This window comes from Callospermophilus lateralis, unplaced genomic scaffold, assembly GCF_048772815.1.
Source record: "Callospermophilus lateralis isolate mCalLat2 unplaced genomic scaffold, mCalLat2.hap1 Scaffold_86, whole genome shotgun sequence".
Taxonomy (NCBI): domain Eukaryota; kingdom Metazoa; phylum Chordata; class Mammalia; order Rodentia; family Sciuridae; genus Callospermophilus; species Callospermophilus lateralis.
In genome coordinates this window covers 3,372,782-3,397,382 of record NW_027516693.1, presented here as the reverse complement: position 1 = coordinate 3,397,382, position 24,601 = coordinate 3,372,782, and the positions used below count along the sequence as shown (strand labels likewise).

General features: G+C 39.6%; 1 protein-coding gene across 1 annotated transcript; it reads left to right on the top strand.

The window, feature by feature from the left end:
* The first annotated feature begins 3,932 nt into the window (after window positions 1–3,932).
* LOC143641118 (CCA tRNA nucleotidyltransferase 1, mitochondrial-like) lies at window positions 3,933–11,587 on the top strand. The gene is made up of 4 exons (XM_077108514.1): window positions 3,933–4,080; window positions 9,128–9,321; window positions 11,232–11,370; window positions 11,454–11,587. The coding sequence occupies exons 1-4, from the start codon at window positions 3,933–3,935 to the stop codon at window positions 11,585–11,587; spliced, it is 615 nt and encodes a 204-aa protein (XP_076964629.1).
* Window positions 11,588–24,601: the final 13,014 nt, after the last annotated feature.

Genomic DNA, 24,601 nt, shown 5'->3' with positions numbered 1-24,601 from the left:
CCAGCCCCTTATATTTTATTTTGACACAGGGTCTTGTAAAGTGGCTTAGGGCCTCGCTAAGCCGCCGAACCCGCCGAGTGAGGCTGGCTTTGAACTTGTAAGCCTCCTGCCTCAGCCTCCGAGTCTCTGGGATGACCTGTGTGTGCCACCATGCCCCACCTATAAAGGTATCTTTATTCTCCTTTTCCTTCTTAATGTCATGGTGCCTTTTAGGTGAAGAATGTTCATGGTGTTGGGAGAGAACAGCAGAAGCCCACCAGCCCCCAGTAGTACTCTGTCCATGAGCGTGACTTTGGGGCATAAAGTACTTACAGAGAGATGTGGGATTTCCGTGTAGCAAATGCAAGTCAGGTTTTATTTCCCTTAGTTATCAAAGTCCCATCTTTGGGGATAGATGACCCAGTTTGAAATTCCTGGTCTTGAGGAGGAGATAATCATAAGCATCTTGTGCGGAGGAGGGAGGACCCCTGGTGACTTTGGTTGTTCTCAGGATCTCCTGGGGGTTTCAACTGGGCTTTGTGTCCACAGAACTCTTCTAACTTTTCATTGAATGGACTCAAATCTCTTTGTTCCACTTTCCTATATGAATAATTCAATAATTGAATTTATTTGATTAAGCATTTCTTTAACTGTTTAAACCATGCTTTAAAAAATTTCATGTTGCTTTTTCATATAAAAATGTAATTAATTTTGGGATTAGATTATTTTGGAGTATAATTTATGCAATGCAAAGTTCACCTTACTTGGCATACTATTATGTGCATTTTAACAAACCCACCAAATTAAACTATAGAACAATTCTGTCCCCTTTTCCTCCTAAATTCTCCCAAGGTTCTTTGGTTGTGAACTGTTCTCACCCCCATTCTCTTGCTACAACTGATCTAGTTTTTGTCTCTACAGCCTCTGCCTGCTCCAGATGTCATATAAATCATTATTTTGTGGCTTGTTGAATCTGGTTTTCAGATTCCAGAAGTTGAGAGACAAACATATTGTTGTACATTATCAGTTGTTTGTTTGTCCTTTTTCATTGCTAAGAAGTATTCCATATCCCAGTTTGTTCATTCGTTCAGCTGTTGGGAGAAAATTTGGGTTATTTCTAGTGTTGGGCAATTATGAATAAAGCTATAACCATTCAAGTACACTTTTTAGTGTGAATGCAAGCCTTTGTTTCAGGTAGATATCTAGCAGTAGGTTTGCTGAGGCATACAGTAAGTGTATAAGAAACTACTACAGTGGTTTTCAAAGCTGCTGTTAAAGTTGGTGTTCCTACCAACAGTGTATGAGTGCTCTACCTCCTCATCAGTGTTTCATGATGCCAAGTGTTTGGATTTTAAACATTCTAGTAGATTTCTTGGAAGCTTCCCTCCTGATAATACCAAACATCTCTTGTTTTCCAACTATATAGATTCTCTTGTTACATTTACTGCTACATAGAATTTACATAGAATATAAGCAGTATGCAGATTTAACTTCCATATTTTTGCTGCTAGTTTAACAATAAAATTTATTTTTGTAGGTTAACTGTGTATCCTAAACTGTTCTAACTTTACTTACTAGTTTTAGTAGTTTTTTTTGTTGTGTCTCATGGTTTCTGTGTTAACCATCACATCCATATGGAGAGAATGGCCGTAGCTTCTTCCATGTTTTTAACTTCTTTTTCTTAGGTTTTTTTTTTTTTTTTGTTAATGGTGATGAACTATAGTTACAGGTTGAAAGTCAGTGGTTAAGTCTGGACATCTTGGCCTTATTCCTGATATTAGGGGGAAGTGATCAAAATTTTAACATGAAGTCTGATATTAGATGTACTTATTTCTTTAGAATCTTGAGGAAGTCCCTTTTAAGTCCCTTCAGTTTTTGAACACTTTTATAATGATGGGTGTTGAATAGTAAGTACTCTTCCTGCATCTATTGGGATGATCATAAAAGTTTCTTTTTAGTTTGTTAGTTTGTTGAATTACATTAATTTGTTTTTGAACATTAAATCCAGCTAGCATTCTTTGGATTTGGAATAAACCCAGATGGATAATGATGAGTTCCCTTCCTATTTTGTTGGATTGTTTGCTCACATTTTAATTTTGTTTTCTATGTTGGTAGGGTAAATTAGTCTGTAAGTTAATTTTTGTAATATTTATTTCATGTTTGCTATTAGGATTATACTGGCCCTAAGATGAGAAGTATTTTCTCCATTTTCTGTACAAACTTTGTGCAGAATTGGTATTATTTCTTCCTTAAGGGTTTGATCATTTTGAACATAGAAATCATCTGGGCCTGGAATTACCTTTGGAGCAAGCTTGTTGAACACAATTCAATTGAAAAAAAATGATAAGGGCTATTCATATTTACATTTCTACCCCATTTCAGTTCTAAGTAATCTTTTTAAGTAGAATCTGCTCATTTCCTCCATGTTGTCAAATCGGTTAGCATAAAATTGTCCTGTGTAGAGTAACAGGAGGGAGACTTGGGAGAGAAAACTGAAAGGACTGGGGCTTTCCTTGCTCCCTTAAGGTTTTAGACTGAATCAAAGTCGTCTCCCTGAATGTCACCTTGGAAAGTCTGGTGCTTATAAAATTGGGCTACCCAACACTTCCTAAGGGCAAGAGACCCGGTAATAACAACCCAGAAATACCATGGCATATGTATTTTTCTCCAGGAAAATTAACTTGAAAGTTGCATTAAGACTCCCCTCCCCAATCCCCCATTTAAAGGACTTCATGGTCTTTGCCACCCTCTCTGCACTTTGTGCCTTTAAAAATAAAAATGGACTGGATCCAATCCAGGTTCTTCACTTTGCAGCTGAGTAGGCCCTGATCACACAAAGCAGGTGGGAAAATACAGTAATTTCACAGGAGCAGGAGGCTGAGGTCCTGAGTCTCTGAAATTCAGGGCGAACCTCTCTGCGCACTTTGCAAGCCTCCAGCAGCACTGTAGCCTCAGGAGACTTCCAGAAGCCCGTGAGGCGTCTGGCTCTGCGTCTCGGCAAGTGGTGCGTAGGCAGGAAGGGCGGGGAGAGCCGGGATACGCCCCTCCCACATCCCTCCGTGGCTTCCTATTCGCTGCCGGCCCTCGTGCGTCCTGACATCACAGCGTACACCTTCCCGGAAGTGCGTGTGGCGAGGAGATGCAGGCCGGTAAGCGCAAGGGCGCTGGTTCGTTGGAGTGTTGCACCGCGGCTGCGGGAGCGCGGTGCAGAGAGAGGTCGCTCTCTGCGCGGGGCTGCAAGGCCGCAGCGTGGAGGTCGCGTCCCGGCAGCGTCCCCGAGGTGTTTCTCGACCCTTCCCGCCCCGGGTGGTGGGGTCCTAGGACCAGGGGTCACGGCCTGGGTGTCCGGGGGTTTCCTGAGGCGGAAGTGCAGGATGCCGCATGTGGCCCGCGAGGGGAGCTCGCCCCCATGGGAAACGCCGCTCCTCGGTCCCTGCTTTCCTAGGAACTGCGCGGTCCCCTTGCAGTCGCTGATGTCGGGGTCACGTGGGGGCCCGGCAGCGGTGGCCTGGCTGGGGGGGGGGAGGAGGACAGGGGTGACAGGGGCGCCGTGGAAGCCGAGCAGAGGGCACGCCGGGAGGAGAGGGGTGAGAAAAGCTAATTTTCACTTCCGAGGAACCACCCCTGAGTCATAACGTTTCAGGTTCCACTCAGGGTGACCGTGAACCATTGGGGGAGGCCTGCCATTCTTGCAAGTCTTCCAGTTAAGTTTTCTGGAAGTCTGCCCCAGGTCCTGAACCCGGAGCCCGCTTCTCAGGAGACAGGACATCAGTGAGCCTCGTGGGGCTTCGGGCTACAGAAGTGTACAGCCACCAACTTAGAGGTGGGGTCCTTCCGGGGGTGTCGCATGGCCCTCCTTTCATTTGGATAGGAGGGGAGTTGCTCTTTGTCCCGTGTTTGAAGTTCCTTGGTGTGCATGTGCTTGCAGGTGGGTGCTTGGGGACCGTCTCTCCATGCTCAGGCACCTGTGTCCGTGGCACCTGCCCATCCTGAGCTGCAGGTGGAGTAGGCTGTGCCTTCTGAAGCGGCGGCTCTTCACCATGAAGGTACAGTCTCCAGAGTTCCAGTCCCTTTTCACGGAAGGATTGAAGAGCCTGACAGGTGAGAGGTCCCTTTCTTGCTTTGGAAGCCTGTGTCAAGGGAGAGGCACGGGTTGGTGTAGCCAACGGGTACTTTTGTCATTGTTGAGTTAATGAGAAAAGAGAAAGGGGAAAAAATAAAAGACTTTCTTATGGGTAATGGAGAACTACAGTCGGTTCATTAGAAGAGAGGAGATGTTGACCCCATTAAAAGGCCTGACTTAGCTGAATGATTCCAAGTCCCATACCTGATCGGATCAGTCCTAAATGTGTAGGTACATTTTCTTTTCACCTGGAGGAGGTCACGTTCCTAGGAATGGGAAGTGCTTTACCCTTATTATTAACTGGAGGGCTGGATTTTAACCTGGGCCATCCGATGTCAGAGCCCCATGTGTAAACACTGAAGCTCTGTTAAATTGCCTTCTGAGGGAACTGAAGGCAGAAGCAAATAGAGTTTCCTTTCACTTATGCACATACAAAATCAATCTAGGAGGGACACTAGATTGATTAGTTACATGCCCAAATCCTCACTGGCCAGTCTTTCAAGTGCAGGATCCAGGAAGCAACCAGTACCTCTATTTTATACTATTTAGGTTCTACTATTTTATACTATTTAGATTGGCTTAGCTCAGTGTCTGATGATGGCAGCATCTCTTTGATGTCACCACTGTTTTATCAGTGTTGGTCCTTCACATCACCTACTGATGGTGTCTAAGCAGCCTGATGGCTGCATTTCAAAGTCTGGGAGGTTTAGTGGTGCTCTTGTGGGTGCGTTGAGTTGTATGTATGTAGAAATGAGCTGGAGGGTGCTTTTCAGGCCCAGCTGCTGGTGAGATTTAAAATATGTGGATGATGGGGTTCCAACCCCAGCTTTCCCTCCAGCTCAACCTTTCCAAGGAGGAGCACCTGTGGGTTTTGTTTTTGTTTTTGTTTTTTAAACTCCACACATTAATTCTGGTGAACAGAAGATAGAAGAACCATTACTTTAAAACTATCATTCCTATTCCCAAGTTTACGTTCTTATTTTTGAGATTGGATGGTTTCTTTTTAGGCACATTTGAGAGGTAAATGGTCCAGAATTTTTTGTTTCTTTTATGTTCTTCAAGTAGTCTTTTTTTTAATATTTATTTTTTAGTATTAGGTGGACACAATATCTTTTTAAAAAATTTCTATGTGGTGCTGAGGATCGAACCCAGTGCCTCACGCATGCCAGGTGAGCACTACCACTTGAGCCACATCCCCTGCCCCTCTTCAGGTAATCTTGAAGTAGAGGGCTTAAATTTAAGTTTAGTTATGCCCATGGCTTCAGTGTGATTTAATTAGGTTGAATGAAAAATGAGAGAGACTCATGGACCAGTATAGACTCTTGGACCTATACTTTCTGTAAGCTTTCCTATTAACTCTATTGAAAGGCAGAAGGAAAATAATTTTAATAATTATTTTCAGTACATCATATTTTATCCACTGTAGGTGAAATTCTATCATTTCAATATGAAATTTTATACAAATTAGTGAGATATTGTGTATTCTTCTAAGACTTCCAAATTGTTCTATCTTTAACACACAGCACCATCTCAAAATCAGACTCATCACATTTCAGGTGCTCAACCACCACAAGTACCTAGCAGTTGCTGTTTGAACAGCACTGACCTAAAAGGTCCAATTTTGGGTTCACTGAAAATTGTCTTTTTATGCAATTCCAGCTACCAGGTTTTTCATTCTCAGTTGCAGAAATTCTCTCAGTGGCCCATCCCTACTCATAGTGCAATTTATTTTTGAGATAAGGTTTTAGATATTGATTGCTATAATTTTTTTGAACATCTTCTGAGAGTTACATTTGAGTTTCTAAATGCGAGTTTAACTTGTGAATTTTCTTCCCACTAAGACATGAAGTCCTAAGGGAGTTAGAACCTTAATAGTATAAAATAGAGGTACTGGTTGCTTCCAGGATCCTGCACTTGAAAGATGGGCCAGTGAGGATTTGGGCATGTTGTAGGCTGTGATAGAAATGGCAAGAATGCAGTCTTTCCATGCACTGTTACACAGATAGCAAATTGATCACTTTATTTCTTCCTTGCTTCTTTGTAGAGACTTGGGTGCCCTGGTAAAATGCAGTGTCCAAAGCCTGCTGATTGGTGCAGTTTAAATGCTCTTGCAACAGTTCTTAAATCCTGATAGTCATTTTGCCTTGTGTAAAATCAGTTTTTGCAAGAATTTTGGAGGCTAGAATAGTGTGTTATGGTCATGTAAGATAGGTTTGTCGGGTCATTTCATAGGTTTAAGTTTTCCTTCTGTTTTAGTACAACCATGTAGTCTAATGACATTGAAGGTTATTTCCCCATGCTAGAGCTGAGGCTGAGTTGTGAATTATAGGTGAGTTTTGCCTGAGCTTCATGGCTAGTGTGCTCACCAGGATTGCCTCAGTCACTGAGGTTCCTAGTCCTTGCTGAGTGATATCAGAAAGCCTGTATTTGGGACAGTAGGAGCAGTGAATGCTCTTCAAGTGTGTAGGCTGTTGGAACAGGCAGTGTTTCTGGTAGTGATGGTCCTGTCATGCAGGGCTCTTTCCAATTGTCCTTCTGGCTTATCATCCCCCACCCGACGCCGGCACTCAGAATCCAAAATCAAAGGAAGTATTTCCTGAAAATTTGATTGGAAATTAAAATTAAAAATAGGCAATAATTACAAGATTTCTGACACTGTATGGTCTTGAGTCAACGTTGTGAACAAGAATGATTAACAATCACTATCAAGGTGTGGTAGTTGGAGCAAATGAGCACAATGGAAGGTATACATTACAATTAAATACAGTTGTATCAGATGTCATCTGTTGAGTGTGTGTGTAGCTTACAGAGGAATGTTGTGTGTGTCCCTGTGTCTGTAGGATGCAGGGTGGAAGGAATCTGTAAGTCTGATAGTGCCTACTCCTTTAGGTTAATGTACAGACATTCCTTTGCTATAATTTTTATGACTGCTGTTCCACAGAGCAATGTGCTTTTCTCAGTTGTATTAAATTTTTTTTCCTTTTTTATTGGATCTTTATTAGTTATATAGAAAATTGGGATTGAGTTTGACATAATTACAAAGGCATAGAATAGAATTTGCTCTAATTCAGTTCCCAGTGTGGTTCCCTGCCCTCCCCTCTTCCCTCCCCGTTCCCTTCTCCCTGACCTGGTCTTCCTGTGTTTACTTTTTCTTTCTTCCTTTCAGGCAGTGTCTTGTGTGCACAGGTGGTGAGGGTCACTGTGGGGTGTTCACGTACAGGGAGGTCACATCCTCCACTGTTCTCGCCTATCCTGGCCCTCTCCTCCCCCTCGAGCCCCTTCCTCTAGTACACTCATCTTTTTTGTTTTGATGGAATCCCTTCTTTTCCATTTCTTTCTCTTTATTCTCCCCCTTATGTTGGACTGGCTTCCACATGTCAGAGAAAAGTGGTATTTTTAAAATCCAGAATTGTGAAGTTTTTGGAAATGGTTTAATATAATCAAAATGACCAATGGATTTCTTTGGGTTCTGTATCTATCTTTCTGAAATGCAGTTTATTGAGTGACCTTGAATTTAAGTTTTCATTTCAGTGAAGCCAGCTGGAGAACCTTAAAAATATCCGCTGTCTGTATAAATTTAATTCCGACCATTTTATCAATTAAGCTAGACTCTAATGAATGGAATATTTGTTTTGTATTCTCCTATAGATTCTTTGATAGTGTTTTGCTTTGAAACATGAAAACTTAAGAAAACAGTAGACTTTCCAACAAGACACTCTTTCTAATCGTTACACTGTTGCAGTTCAGTTTATCTGGAGCCCAGGGAGGAATGCTAGGTTTGCTATCCTGAGAAATGGGGAGAGGAGACCATTTTATGTAAGTTGTGTGTATGTACAAATGTAGGCTGTCTTCGTGGCTTTGACTGAATGCAGTCAATGGAAGATGGGGCTGAAAGGCTTGGGAAGAGCAAGTGGAAGAGGGTGTGGGGTGACAGAACGGAAGGTGGGGTGGGGGCTGCATGTTGAGTTGTGGTTGGGCTGCTGGACCTCTGATGAGGGTTGGATGTGGTTGGATACTGCAGTGACCCCTAGCCAGCACCCCGGGGACACACCAGGTGTCCTGGAGCACTTTGGAAAGAGGGTCTTTGGAGTTCTTGAGGATGTGGGTTGCAGAGGTTCTGTAGATAGTTCAGGGAGTGGGGCTTTGCCTTGAACTCGATGCTCTCCAGGTGCAGAAGTGACTTTTGGATGACTTGGTTCTTGCCTAGAAGGTGAGAACATTGAGACTATGTCTTGTCCGTCAGTCAGGAGCAGTCCTCAGTCCTTCTAGGGTGTGTCCTGGACAGGGTTCCCATTTTGTCTGTGTTCAGACATTTTAGAGAGTTGTCTTAGCTGTTCTGGGTCCAGCGTGGGCAGAAATTGCTTTTGTGTTGTGCAGTGAAACTCTTAGGGTGGCTTGGAGCTGCATCACCCGCAGTGTTGGGCCATAGTGGATGTCTTTGTTGGAGGGTTTCATATGGTGTCATTGTCATCGTAGGGGTTTAGTTATAGCCGCTCTGCCTCGTCGTGTATAGCTGAGTACAGGGATTCCAGCGTTCATGTGGTTCTGCGTGGAACATAGAATGGGTTTCAAACAGTAGGTGCAGATTGTTTCTTGAAGGCTGTGGCTATAACGTGTATGTGGAGTGGTGGGCTGGTATTTGTAGTATCATGCACAAACATACCAACTCTCCACGTATTCAGAAAGAGAATTGCCAGAACACTCAAGAGTTTCTGAAGTGTGCACGTAAACTCCAAGAAAGAAAGCTTCTTTCTTGCTAATAATCTGGATTGATGTCGAGGCCTTGGGCATTGTGGAATTGGCATTATTTTCTGTGTTGGCAGAGAAGTCAGCCTGGTCTCTGCCCCCCCAGGTCTCAGAGGCATGCTGCTACCGGTAGGCCATCGCCCCTTCTGTGGGCCTTGTTCTCATTTTCACATGGAAGGGCTCACTTTTGTGATCTCTGCTGTCTCTAGTAGGTGGAAAACCTTGTTCCTCTGGTTGTCAGAAAAACCATATAGAAATAAACATCTTCTGCCATTCCAGAGTTATTTGTCAGAGAGAACCATGAGCTGAGAATAGCAGGAGGAGCGGTAAGGGATCTGCTGAATGGGGTCAAGCCTCAGGATGTGGATTTTGCCACCACGGCCACCCCGTCACAGATGAAGGAGATGTTCCAGGCAGCCAGCATCCAGATGATAAACAACAAGGGGGAGAAGCACGGGACCATCACCACCTGGGTGAATGCAGGAGCTGGCGACACATCACATGAGGCTTTTGTCATTTTAAGAAATATGATAATGTTTTTGTTGAAAAAGCAAGTAACAAAAAACCTAATAATAGTATCTACTGAGGGTTTGGTCAAAGGCTGTGTCCTGCCGTGTTAATAGCCATGATGTTTAACTGAGTTTGATCCTTAGCTCTTACCTCCAGCCCCGGCCCCCTCTTTTTTTTTTAATATAATTTAAAGGAATGCAGTCTAACTGTAAAAAAGTATTGGTAGTTTGTTTAAAAAAGAAAAACAAGTCCATATGGTGCAGTTTTTGTTCTTAATTTTGCTTTTGAAGATGCTGCCCTTCCTTCTCTGTGGCTCTTGTCAACAGCAGGCGTGTGGCTCTCCTCCCACCTTCCCAGTGTGTCCCTGTCAGTGTTAGTCAGCCCCTTGTGGTGGGTTGCACTGTGAGGGTGCTCCTGGGTGTGTGGTCCTTCCTGCGGTCCTGCTGCTGTCCTCTGCGTAGCTCTCCCTGGGCCACGTGCTCTGTGCCAGTCTGCAGAGCTGTAAAATTCTTACCCCAGTGAAGCACACCATGTTTCAGGAACCTCTTCCTTGTTATACCTCCCTTTTTCTGGGTCCCATGTGGGGATCTCTCTTGGTTCTTCCTCTCCTTTGAGTAGGTGAAGCCTGAGCAAGCCCCACATGAATGAAAATGTTTTTATTTAACCCTGAACTGGCTTAGCCCCACTATTATTCCATCTGGGAATAGTTTTCTGTCAGAAAATTTGAGACTTTGTTTTCCAGTTTCTGCTATTGCCACTGAGGAGTGGATCCCATTTAGGTTTCTCCTTTGCTGGAAATCTGGTGGTTTTTTTTTTCCATTTTGAAGCCTTTGGGTTCTCCCACTGTGGTGTTTTTAATTCCAAGGAGACATCCCTGGGTTTGGGTTTTGTCCTTGTTATGCAGGGCACCACTGGCCTGCCTTATTCCCTTGTTAAGGGCCTTTTCCTCCGGAAGTGTCTTCCTGTGGACCTGGGGGAGGTGCCCATCTTCTGAGAAGGTCCTATCTTCTCTTTCTCTGTCCTTACGTCTTGTATTTTTCACTTTTGTGGGAATGTCTTCACTTGATCTCTCTACCTTTGAATCACATTTGCAACTTTTGTGGCCTTTGTTTTTAAGGGTCTTTCCTGGTGGACAGTCATGCAGTGCTTAATAGGAATACGTGCTGAGAAATCTGATGCTAGGCAGTTCTGTTAATTCTGTGACCCTTGTAGTAGCAAGTACACAAGTACTATAGAAATACCTTGTTTACATTCTATTCTACAAGTTTTTTCTATTAGATATTCTTTTTTTTTTTTTTTTTTTGGTTTGGTTAAACTTCCTTAACTGTTTTTGTTATATACACATTAGCTGAGGCTTCTGCAGGGTCAGGATCATCATTGTCACTGTCTTGGTCCTCTGGGGTAGTAACACATGGAGCTGCCACCTTCTGTGATAATCAGGCCTTCCGAAGTATCTACTGGTATCTGTTTTATAGCTAACTTTTTTTTTTCCCGGTACCAGGAATTGAACCCAGGGGTGCTTGACCACCGAGCCACATTCCAGTTCTTTTTTAATATTTGATTTTGAGACAGGAGCTTGCTAAGTTGCAAAGGGTCTCAGTAAGTTGAGAGGCTGGCTTTGAACTTACCATCCTCCTGCCTCAGCTTCCCGAGCCCCTGATTGTTACCATTTTGAAAACCAGTGGAGCAAGGAGAGGGGCCGTGTATCTCTTCACTTATTCTTGTTTTTGAGGTGTAGGTTCACTAGTGGGCTTTAAAAAGACATGAGATCAAATGTCTAGGATCACAGTTCCATGAGTTGATGAAAAGAAAAACTTCCCCCCGTCTGTCTAGTGGTACTGAATATTGATTTTTTTAAAACAATGTATGGCAGCTTCATGAAGAAAATTTTGAAATCACTACACTACATATCGATGTCGTCACTGATGGAAGACACGCTGAGGTGGAGTTCACGACCGACTGGCAGAAAGATGCTGAGCTCAGAGATCTCACTATAAATTTTATGTTTCTAGGTAATGTGTGGAGATGAGATGTTTTCATCCAGTCTGTGGGAGTGCCTCTTAAAGCCTGCATACTGGAATGTGCTTCACTTCAGGTGCTGCGTTCGGTGTGGCTGAGGGTGTCGTTGGCCACAGTCACAGTCCCTGGCTGAGGCTCTGCGTGGGTCGCTGGCTGGGAACTGGAGATGCCCATGCTGTTGCTTGTCGTGAACATTGGGCGATCTATTAGCTGTGAATGGTTGGAACGGTGCCTGGCCCCTCCTGGCCTGTGGCTTCCTAGTTGCATCTGCACAGTGGGAGCAGACGTGTCCCACCTGGGTCTCTTCTGCCTCTGCATTGCCTTGTGCACATGCCTCCTCTCTGTCCTGTCCCTGTTCTTGTGTGGTGGCATACCATGGGGATGACTTTAGTTCTGTTTTGTTGTTGTGCCTCCACAGAGACTTAGATGGCTTCTTAGTATTGTGTCTTAGGAATCACCAGTCATCAGGGGTAGTGTGCAGGGTGAGACCTGTGTGTGGTCTTCCGTGTCAACAGAAGTGATGTGAGTTAGGTCAGTGTTTTGAACCATTATCGATACGTCATTTTTTGAATTCTAAGTAAGATTTGTGTCACGGGTCGGGAAGGAGAGTTGTAGGCCGAGTGTGGGATCCCTTGCTGACTACCTGATGACAGATGCCATTTCTAGGCCCCTTGGGGTCTGGGCACACCCATGGGTACCTGATGTGCTTTTCTGTCATTTAACTCAGAAAAGCCTCATTTAGTGGGTTTCCCATTTGACAAGTGAAGAAAGTGTCAGAAGTTCAATACAAAGTTCAGGTCGGAGAGCCAAGATGGGGCTCGCATTTGTACAACTTGGATTTATGACCGGGGTGCCCAGCGAGTGCACATTTTCTCTTCTTACAGTGAAGGCTTCGCAGGTGGGCTTGTTTCTTCCTTCATCATTCATGCTGTGACTGCACCGAGTGATGCCATGTGCATGGTTTCACCTAGCTGACCTCTTGTAAGCATAGTTAAAGGGAAAGTGCATATTGTTTTTTGAGATATTTTACAAAACAAAAGCCGTTCTGGGTGCCGTGGCTTTATAGCATTGCTGAACCCTTACAGTGTGCCAGGCGCTGTTGAGAGCACATTACCTGCCTTCAGTGACCCTGGCAGCTCTGTGAGGTGAATCTCGGTGTTGAACCCAGGGTGCTTGGCCAAGGTGCACATCTTCTAAGTGACAGGATCTGGATCCTGACTGAAGCTGCAGGGCTGTGCAGGGGATACTGTTGACCAGGGCGTCTTTATTTATAGGAGATGGAGAACAAACAGAACCTCTACATTCTCTTTGTATTATAAAACCAAAAAGAAATTCTGAAAGAGTTGTTTTGTTTTCATAGTAATCTCTCCTTCCCACTCTGCTCAAATATAGTATGCTCTGTCTCAATCTTATTGAAGAATTGCTCATGTATATTGCTTTAAGAAACAGAACCAAAATTATTTCCTCCCCTTAATCTGTATATTGGAAAAACTTGAGTTGCTGGGAGTTAAATTTTCATTTCTCTGATAGTGTCAATCTTTTACTCCCTGGTCAGATTGTAAACAGTCTAAAAATCACTAAACTCTATACTTTTAAATGATTGAAATGGTGAATTTTTTTGTGAATTTTATTTCAATTTAAGAGACTTGCTTATATCCTGTCCATGAGAAACTTACTTTAATGAAAAGACATAAATTGTCAAAGTGAAGAGTAGAAAATTGTATCTCAAAACACTAGTCAAAGGAAAGTTGGAGTGGCAATTTTAATATCAGAAAACTGGAGTTCAGAACAGGAATATTTCCTGGGATTAAACAAAAGAAAAGTAAATAACAATGAAGAGATCTACATACACACAAATGCTAAGATTATGGGTACCCAGCAAAATATCTTCAGAACACAGGAAGAAAAATCTAATATATTTGAAAAAGATATATAAAAATCCAATTATGTTTGGTAATTTGAACACTTTTGTCTTTGTAATCAATCATTAAAGCAATTGGAACAAAAATCCATAAAGAATTAGAAGACCTATATGATACCAACAACAACCTTAACCTAATTGATATTCATAGAACACTTCTTCCATGCAGCAAAATATTCATTCTTTTCAAAAAAGTGTCAAACATTCTCCAAAATAGATGATATTCTGGGCCATAAAATGAACAACAACAGAATTAAAAGAATTAAATGTGTATGTTTCCTGATCAAAACAGAATTAAAGTACAAATAAACATTTCTCAAAAAATGTTTGCAAAAAAATTAAAACTCTTCTACATAGTCAATGAGTCAAACTTACAAAGAAAATAAAAATATTTTGAATTGAATGTAAGTGAAAATCCAATATATCAGAACTACTGGGATACAGATAGGGTTGCCTTTGAGGGAAAATTTTAGCATTAATTTTATATTAGAAAATTAGAATTTGATTAGAAATTAAAGATATGGGCTTTATTTTAATAAAGAATAAATTTCATGTGGAAAGGAAAAGTAGCTAGTATCACAAAAGCAAAAATGAAAAGAACAAAGTTGAAAGACTCTTGCTACAAGATTTTGAGAGTACTATAAATACTCAGATAATCAAGATAGTATATTATTGCTTGAAATATAGATATATACATCAATGGAATCAACAGTACAAAAAAAATCCTTGGATAACACAGTCCACTTATTTTCAATAATAATAGAAAAGCAATTCAACAGACAAAAGAGTCATCATTTTTTCAACAAATAATGTGGAAAAGCTGCAGATACATTTCAAAATCAAAACAAAATCTCAACGTATACTTCACACCATAAACAAAAATATTAGGTCAAAATGGATAATAAATACAAATGAAAAATCTAAATCTATAAAGATACTGTTTTGTGACTTTAGTTTATGCAAGTATCTCATACTCGGATATCTTCATCAATAATTTCATGTACCATAAGAGAAAAAATTGACAAAAATTTTCCATCAAATTAAAAAAAATTAAACTTCAACATTTCAAAAGACTAAGGTGAGAACATTAAAAAACAACAAATAAGCAATAGACTGGGAGAAAGTATTTGAAAGTTATATATTATTAAAAAGATCTCATGTTCTGAATATATAAAGAATTCTAAAAACTCAATAAGAAGAAACAAACAACCCAGAAAAAAAAAGTTTTGTGAAAGATGTGAATATATGTTTTACATATAAAAAAGGACACATGGATAATAAATAGGCACATAAAAAGATGTTCTACATCAGTAGTGCTAAGATAAATTCAAATTAAAACATAACATGATTCTACTACACAACTATTAGAATGACCAAAAAAGAAACCCCCTCAAAACAAACAAAACTAGTTTATAACAATGCCTGTGAAGATATGAAGCAAAGTGGAATCCTTATGCATGATTGGTAAGAATTTTAAAATGATGTGCATTTTGAAAATGAATTCTCAATTTTTAATTCAAATTCAAATTTAAATAAACATATTATATGGCACAGCAATTCAATTTCTAGATATTTACCCAAGAAAAAGCAAAATATGTTTCCACATAAAAACCTGACCATGCATATAGGGTAATAATATTCATCTCATTCCTCTATCCTTCCCTATATACATGTATGATTACACTACTGGTATGACTCTGCACCATATTCAGCCAGAGGAAGAAGTTGTGCTCCATTTGTGTACAATGTGTCAAAATACATTCTACTCTCATGTATAACTAATTAAAACAATGTTTTAAAAATCTCACCATGATTATTTTTACAGCCCCTCTATTCAAAATCACCAAAAACTCGTAGTAAGTCAAATGTATTATCATGGTAGCAAAAAGTGGATCCAATTCATATGGCTTTCAACTGGTGAATGAATAAGTAACTCATAATTCATGCGATGATTCAATACTCAGCAGTAAAAAAGCACAAATGAATAAGTGACTAAAATGCATAATGCTAAATAAAAAAATCTAAGCACATGACTCTGTATACTATGTAATTTCACTGACATTATATGACATTTTTTAAAATGCAAAACTAGAGGGACAGAAAAAAAGATCTGTAGTTGCCAGGGTCTGAGGGGATGGAAAAGGGTGGATCACTCGGGGGGATATACAAATTTGGAGGAATAATAGAACTGCTCTGTATCTTGATCATAGTGGTAGTATGTAATTTTATGAAGTTGGCAAAACTCATACAACTATATAGTTAAAATGGCAAATCTTCAACTGTAGAGATTATTTATTGAGATCATATCTCAATAAACCTGGATTTAAGAAAAACTAATGGAAGAATTAATATGGAAGAATTAAACAATCTCCCCAAAACAGGAAAAAAGGGGGGCAGATAAGATAAATCAAAAATAAGCATGATGGTAAAGTCAATTACATGAGTAATTACATGAAATGCAAATATACTGAATACCCCATCTAAAAGGCCATGATTACTAGAACAATTTTTAAAAAAAACAACCCAAGTGTATTCTCTTATGCTTTAAAAATAAATACATAAAGTGATTGAAATTCTAAGAATGAAAAAATATTATCATGAAAACACTAACTTAAAGTAATTCTATGTGACCATATTAATATCAAAGAAAGTAAACTTAAAGGCAGGAAACATACTAGAGATAAATAGTGGCATTTCATAAAGATAAAGAGGCCAATTCACCAGGAAATTACACCAGTCTTAAATTTTTATATCTGTAATAACAGTTTCGAAATATGAGCAAACATTGATAGAAGTAAATCAGAAATTGACAAATCTCCAGTGGTAGTTTAATACACCTAAGTCTGATACTAGACACAAGAGAAAAAACTCGATAACAAACATGAAAAATTGTACAGAATATTTGAGCAAAATGACTAACCAACTGTATTTACTTGAGATATTTGTAGAACACTGCATCCAATAACTTCAGAATGAATTTTTTTCAAATGCACATGAAATGTTTTCAAAATAGACAATACATAACACAACATAACATAACACAAGCCTAAACAAACTTCAAAAACTTGAAAACATAAAAGGATATATTCTCATACTATGGTGGAATTAGAGTAGAAATTAATTAATAGAAAGATCACTAGAAAATCTGAAAATGCTTGGAAATTAATCAATGCTTTTCCAAATGACCTAATAGTCAAGAAATCACAATGAAAATTGATAACAAAAATGCAACACATCTGGGGCTGGGGTTACTCACCTAGCATGTGTGAGGTACTACTGGGTTCAATCCTCAGGACAACATAAAAAAAATAAATAAACAAAGGTATTGTGTCAATCTACAACTAAAAAAACCTTTTTTTTAATGCAACACATCTAAATTTATGTGAGCAAAACAATGTAGGCTGAAGAGTGATTTATTCCCTTTCTAAGCTCTAAATTTCTCTGGCTTGCCTATTCTGAAAATGGAATTGGGCCCTTTAAATATTTTTCTTTGCCAACTGGCACTTTGTCATTAGAGAGCACTAGAAGTACCTTGTAGGAAGAAAATATTTTGCTTCCTGGTTTGGGTGTGTGTGTTAGGCAAGCTTTTCCAGCGCGCATGTTTGTTTTTGTTTGTTTGTTTTTTCCTCCGGGACTAAATTTCTGCAGTGTACAGTGAACAGAGGCACTTTCCCTTGGCACCAGCCTCAGGTAGTTGTATAGCAGTGCCCTCAGTAAAACACCTCCCCACTAACATCTTTTGCTGCCACTCCAGAGGGTAGATTTCTAACACATTTTGCCTTTAAGGGACAACATCAAGGCCCCGCTTCCCGGCCCCCTGCGCCATGCCCCGCACACACTAGTCCACGCCCCCCCCAGCGGTAGGTGTAGTGCAGTCTGCACTGGGCCGCAGTGCGGCTGCGCACACTGGGGTGCTCCGAGGCTGGCGGGGCAGCGGCGGCGTGGGGAGTGGCGTGGGGGCGGCGGCGTGGGGAGTGGCGTGGGACGGCGGTGGCGTGGGGAGGGGCGTGGGACGGCGGCGGCGTGGGGAGTGGCGTGGGGGCGGCGGTGACGTGGGGAGGGGCGTGGGGCGGGGCGTGGGACGGCAGCGGCGGCATGGGGAGGGCGTGGGACGGCGGTGGCGTGGGGCGGGGCGTGGGGCGGGGCGTGGGACGGCAGCGGCGGCGTGGGGAGGGCGTGGGACGGCGGTGGCGTGGGGCGGGGCGTGGGCGGGGCGTGGGGCGGCGGCGGCGTGGGGAGGGGCCTGGGGCAGCGGCGGCGGCGTGGGGAGTGGCGTGGGGCGGCGGCGGCGTGGGGAGTGGCGTGGAGCGGAGCCTGGGGCTGCAGCAGTGTGGGGACCTCCGAGTAGAAAGCCCCCGGGGACAAGGAAGGAAGGCTGGGCCGCCAAGTCTCCGAGCGGCCTTTCTCCTCGGATCTGGGGGGAGCCTGCCCCAACACCTTGTCTTCAGATGTCCCCCTCCTCACCCCCCAGCCCCTGCCGCTGACGGGAGGAGGCGGCGGGGGGGGGGGGGGGGGGAGGTTGAGGGGCGCCACCATGCCTCTGCCGCGGTGAAGCGCCGGGCTGTGAGGAGCCGCTTGGTCTCCCAGGTGATATCCCCCAGGCGGCAGGCGAAAGCGACTTACTGGAGCCCTGGGGTATAGGCCTAGCTTATCCAGCTTCCTTCCTCCTCCTCCTCCTCCACCCCTCCCCCCTTCTCCTCCCCCCCTTTCGTCCTCCCCTCCCTGTCTCTTCCCTCACCCTTCCCCGCGCCCCCATCTTCCCTCCCTCCTTCCCTCTCCCCCACCCCTCCAGCAGCGATGGCAGAGGAACAACAACAGCCACCACCACCGCAGCCTGATGTCCATCAGCAGCTTCCCCTCAGCGCCCCCAACTCGGGGGGTGGTTCTGCCAGCCCTTGTGCCTGGGCTGCCAGGGACAGAGGCCAACGCGCTGCAACACAAGGTCAAGAACTCCATCTGGTAAGAGGATCCTCCATCGCTGGGGTGAAAAAGCCCAGGGACATTTCTGCTGCAAAGGGGGTGGGGGGCGGCGGATGAGGAGGCTGATGCATTCATTGAATGTGGGTTTCCCGACTTGGGTGCAAATTTGTAGGACCTCTGGTGGTGTGAGGAGTTTGTATCAACCCCTGGTCTCCTTAGCCAAAATATGCTTTTACCCAGTCCTCCATTGTGAATGCAGATAAACAAGTTATTTGTGTTTTTCACTCAGTATAGAGAAATATGGGTCAAAATTAAGTAATTATTGCATGATGATAACATGAATTTGTAACTGGGAATGTGAAATGTGTTTACTCCTTTTTGTAGTCATAGAGGGAGGAAGAAGTGCATTGTGAATTTTCACCAAACAGACATTGTGGGCAAGAATATTAATATGCAGCACAAAACCTAATGTGTCTCTTCCTTTTAGTTGGTTTAGCTGCTGTTTCTGGATGTTTTTGCCTCCTTTATTCTCACGTTGAATTTCCCTTCTAGGGAGCTTATAATTTACATCGATTGTAAATAAATGCTTCTTTAATATGAAATATTTTAAAGTAGTAGTTTACACTGTAAAGTGAATTTTTAATTTATAAAGTGGGGAATCAAATAAATGTCTTGCCATTTTGTGTAATTAGAAGAAAGAAAAAAGAAACTACAGATGAAACACTCTTGCTGTTCCTGTGTTTTCCTGTATGAGAATTTCCAATATTTGAGCATTAGATTGAGCTCTTACAAACTGGTAGCAGTCTTAATAATTAAATACATTAAATTAAGTTCATCTTCTGTTAGAGCTATTGCAAATATTCTTTGAACCTGAACTTGCATTGTTTTGTAGGATTTTTTTCATTAACTGACACTTTTTTTAAAAGCATAGCACTATTTTTTAAATGGAAAGCAATATTTGGAATTTGGTCTAAGAGATTGCTTTTAATAGAAATTTAAAATAGAATTAAATGTCATGTTTAAAAAAAGGCTTAACTTTGAAAATGAACCTTGCAGGTCCATCATTTGAATATCACTACTAAAATAATGAAAACCACTTAATTTTATATTGCATTTTAAAAACAAACAGAGCAACTGGCATTGCACTTACAGTATTTACACATTTAAGAACAGTGAATTTTTAAATATAAAATTAAGGTTTGTGTTTTAGAAATTTTCATTATTTTCTTGGCAGGCATCCATGTTGTCATGATGCTAGTATGAAGTAGGTCAGTGAAGGCTTTACTAGTTTCATACTATGCAGTAGTTGGCAGTTGAATATCTTACATTCAGTTTTAATTTTAAAATGAAGTGTAAATATTTTAAAAGATTTTTTTTGGCTTGCCATATTGTGGCAACTTGAATAGATCAGATATATACTTCTCTGTTGGGAGGAAGCAGAGAAAGCAGGCTTTAGTTTTCAGTGGACACACTCACCCCTTTTTAAAAAAATGAATTACCTCCTGTCAAATGAAGAGATGGTTCTTTTCCTGCTTATCGTCTGTATTTCCACAAAACCATGTTGTTTTGTACCACTATATGATGTGACTTAGTGTCCCTGAAATCTGTAAATTGAATGAAATAGCTTGGTAAAAATTTGGATAGGGACATCCAAGTTAAAGTACTTAAGTCTTTTAAGAAAGGCAGATTTTTTAAAGTTGAATTGGTAAGATATATTTTAATATATTGTGTGTACTTATGAGGAAAGAATCTTTATACTTTTAAAATAATTGAATTGTATAGGCATTTAGTAAAATGTTTGTGTAATGAAATGATGATAGTAGAGTGCTTTTTAAAAGTAAATAATGCAATTTAATTATCATTTTATAGATAACAGGACATGTACACATCCCAATTATGCTGACTTTAACATGAGAAACACTTCTGAAGTAGAGTGCACTTCAGTGGTACTTGCTGTGAAAAACTAAATGGCAACAAACATCTTAATCCCCATATATACCATTTTGTATCTTTATTTTAAAATCATAATGACTAGCATTATTAGCATTTAATTGTCAATTTCAAAAATTATTTTTACAAAAATTATTTCCTTGTATTTAAAACTGAAATAATATTAATCATAAACATTATTGAATATACTTAATACATAGTGTCATACAACTGGATTTTTATCATTGGCCAAATAAGTGTATAAAATAAAGGTGTTAAAAAATGAAAGGTCCTTCCCTACCATCTTCTAAGAAATATGTACATTCTCAATATTTGAAAAATTTATCTATTTAAGTATATGTGTGTTAAATTTAAATCATTTTTAGTAGATATGACTGCATGTCATTAGGTATCTTATTTCACATTTTTGAGACAAGTCTTTTTTACCAGTTTTTTTGATCACCTGATAATGTTCTGAGGCATTATTAGTTTTCTATTATATCCTTTATCATTCTTTGGTACCATTAATATTAAGGATTAAAATTAGATTCAAAATACATGTGGCATTTAAAAATCATCAAATGAGTTTTTCATTTAGGTTGATCAGTTTTTAAATTACTGAGCTTGCAGGTCACAAACAAGTCTGTACTTGTCCTCCTACTCTATAAATATAAATATAGTTTGTGATGTAGGCCTTCAGTTGTACAATGAGTTATTTATTGTTGTCAAATGTTGTTTTGAGGTTTACCATAAGTAATCAGGTATTTGTGTGGATCTTCCTATGGTGCACATTATTTCCAGACACTTCTACTTGATATATATTTGGCATTTATACAGTACTATTTGTCAGATCTTATTTTTTTCTGCAGCATATTTTTAATTGGTGAGAAAATTATTTCTTCAAATTAATATTCTCATTAAGATGGATTTAAAAAATTCTGCTAAGCATAAGAATTTGGAAGCTAGAATATCTTTTATTAAAAAAAAACTCTTAAGAGTAATTAATAGTTTTAAAATGACAAGTTATCAGAATCACAAAGAGGCAACAAATTATAATGTGTTCTAGAATTAGTTGCCTTAATTTGCCACCCATGTAACCTAACCTTTTGAAACTGTTTCCTTTTTCAATAAAATAGAAATAGTAATAGTGCTTACCTTGTAGAGTTACAGTGAAGATTAAAAGAGGTAATTCAAATAGAACACTTACTGTAGAGTCTGGCACATGGTAGTACTTGATAAATGTTGGATGTTTGTTTTTTAACCACAACAAAATTTAAAGAACCATTTCACTTTAATACACCATCTATAAATACGAGGTTATGTCATTTGTTCCTTATTATTATATTACTGTATTTCTTTATTGTGGTGGAAATAACCCTGATGATAGGTTAAGGAAGTGTTTTCCAGGCAATGGAAATATTACAGTCATCCCTTGGTAGTCCTGGGAGTTTGGTTCCAGCACCACCTCACCCCTTCAGATATAAAAACTGCAGGTGCTCAAGTCCCTCATAATAAAATGGCATAGTTTTTTTATATAACCTACATATATCCTCCCATCTGCTGGAAGTAATTTCTGAATTATATATAATAACTAATACAATGTAAATGCTATACAAATAGTTGTTATATGTTTAGAGAATAATGACAAAAATAATGTTTGCACATTTCAACAGACACAATTTTTAAAAATATTTTTGATCTGTGGTTGGTTGTACAAATGCATGTAGGACCTACAGATATGGAGGGCAAAGGCTGCATGCAGAGAGACTAAGTAGCAAAAGTGCAGTAAGTATAGTAGAATATAACAGAAGAGGTTAGAGGTAAAGGCGAGGTAGATTTGTATAGGATTTTGCAGTTATTATAAGCACTTAGACTTATGCTTTTACTCTGATCAAGATGGGCATTATCATTGGAACACTCTGCAAAAGAGTGATGAGGTGACTGATCCTTTAAAGGCTCACTCAGTTGCTGAGTTGAGAAGGGTAGACTGTGGAACAAGAGCAGTAACAGAGAGGCCAGACTGGGCTGGATTACTAAAATTTTACACTAGGTATGTATATAAAAGATGAAATAAATACATCAAAATACTAATAAGGACTGAACTTAGGCTATCCTAGTTATCTATGTGTGGTCTTATTTATACTTTTCTGTTTTCCAAAATTAGTCTTTTTGATTAGAGGGATGAACTTGAATATATTAATTACAGTATTATATGTACTGTTACTAAATTTGAAACACTCGCCATCAATAAGACTAAATGTTCATAATCTGTCTACAGGAGTACAGTGAAACATCAGCAATTTTGAATAAATGATCTAAATAAATAAGGGAGAAGTGAGAATTAGGGAACAAACATTTTATTCATAGATCAGTTATTTTAAATTTCATATAATGGAATTAAAATAGAATATATTAATGGTAGAGGTCCTATTTTAAAGAAGATGCAAACAATTATGATAATATGACAGCCTTACTAATTACCCTGGTTTCCTCTTGCAGTAGAATTTTATAAATTACTATTTTGAAATCTCAGATTCTTATTTAGGTGATTGCATTTAGATAGTGGTTTTAAATAGACCACTTCTAATTGAATTTATTCCTTCCTTTCTTTACCTGTTGTCTTTTTGCCTGGTCTACTCTCTCCCAACCCTAGCTCCTTCTTCTAATCTTTCAGAGTTCAGCTCATTTTGCTACAAAAGGGACCTTTCCTGAGTCTGTTAAATCCTATCACTCTCATCCCCTCAGTTCTAATTCTTGTTACTATTACATTGCAGTGGTAATGAAATAGTTATTTGTATAATTGTGTGGTTTCCTTTGTTAGAATATTAGCACCATAAAGATGGGTTTGTATTTCTCCTACTTACAGATGTTTCCTCATTGAATAATGAATACATAGGGGAACAGATAATTAAACTTACTGTTACACTTATTTTAGAGTTTAGTTGAGGGTCTGGTGCAGTTTTTCTAATATTCCTCCTCCCACAGTCTACCCCCTCATGTAGTTTTTTATGTTATAAGTAAGTGTATTTAAATTTTTAAATGAAAACAACAAATTTAGTATTTTTGCTTAATGTTCAGTGCTTTTAATAAAAATATATTGAATTTCTTTATGATTTCTCATTGGGAATGAAAAAGAAAAAAAAATCAACTTTGGTAGCACTGCTACACTTTTAAAACTTTTTTAACCTCTGGACTTGTCAGATTAGTATAGCCTGACTTTTATTGAAAACAAAGTAAGGAAAGTCTGGTATATTGATAGTTACAACATTTAACTGTGATCCTAAAGGCTTATTCTGGAAGAGTACAGTTTCTTTCTAGAAGACCATTTCCCAAGAGTTTAATTAGCTCAGCATTTATGTTTTTAAAATTTAATTGTATTTTAATTGATAAATAATAATCACATATGTTTATGAGGAGCTTTATGATATTTCAGTACGTGTATACAATGCGGCATGGGCAAATCAGTTTAATTAACATATCCATTACCTTACATTACCTTACTGTTTGAGGAAGAGAACATTTAAAATCTGCTCTTCTGGCAATTTTGAAATATACGTCATCTTTGACTGTAATCACCTTGCTGTGCAGAAGATCAACAGAACCACTGTTATCTAACTGAATACCCTTTTTTCTAATACCTCCCTTTTCTTCTTCCAACACCTCTCTAGGACTTATGTCTTTCTCAATTCTTTAAATTAATGTTTCTGATTACATTTACTTATTTATAGCATACTGATGTTTTTATTCAATATTTCTTTCTCCCAAGGGGTTTTTAGAGTTTAAAAAAAAAAAAAAACTCAATAGGACACCGATGAATTTCTTATATCCAAAAAAGATCAGAGGAATCTCCAGTCAAAAAAGAAATAGTTTGTACCCCCACTCACATCCCGGTGTTGGGTGCCATTCTTTGGGGCTATGGTTTCGTTTTTATGTTCTTCCTTTGTGAAGGGTTTCATATAGTACATGTATAACTATTTATAATTTTAATTCCGTGTGATAAAAACAAATGTTCAGGTACCAATTTGAATACTAGTAGGTAATTTCTATCAAGGTCATATGATTGTTTTGTTAAATAACAGAGCTTAGTTTTTTGTTATTGTTGTTTCTTTGTTTTTTCCATACTGGAAATTGAACACAGGGCCTTGCCATGATAGTCCTACGTAGGACTTAATGTAATACTTAAGTTTATTTTATATAGTTTTCTACATATCTATTTTCTTGTTGCACTTTGATTCTACCCCCCATTTAAATCTGGGTTTTTTTTCTCAGTTCTTATCATCAATGTTTTTTTTTTTGTTTTTGTTGTTTTCTTCTCTCCTTCAGTTCTGTCCTGAAATTGAGGACCCAGTCTTGAGCTTCTTAAAAATAATGATCAGGGTTTCTTACTCAGCAGTCTCCCTGAGGTGATCTTCCTTAGTGCATTACCCTTCCCAAAGTTATTCCTAGCTTTTAGT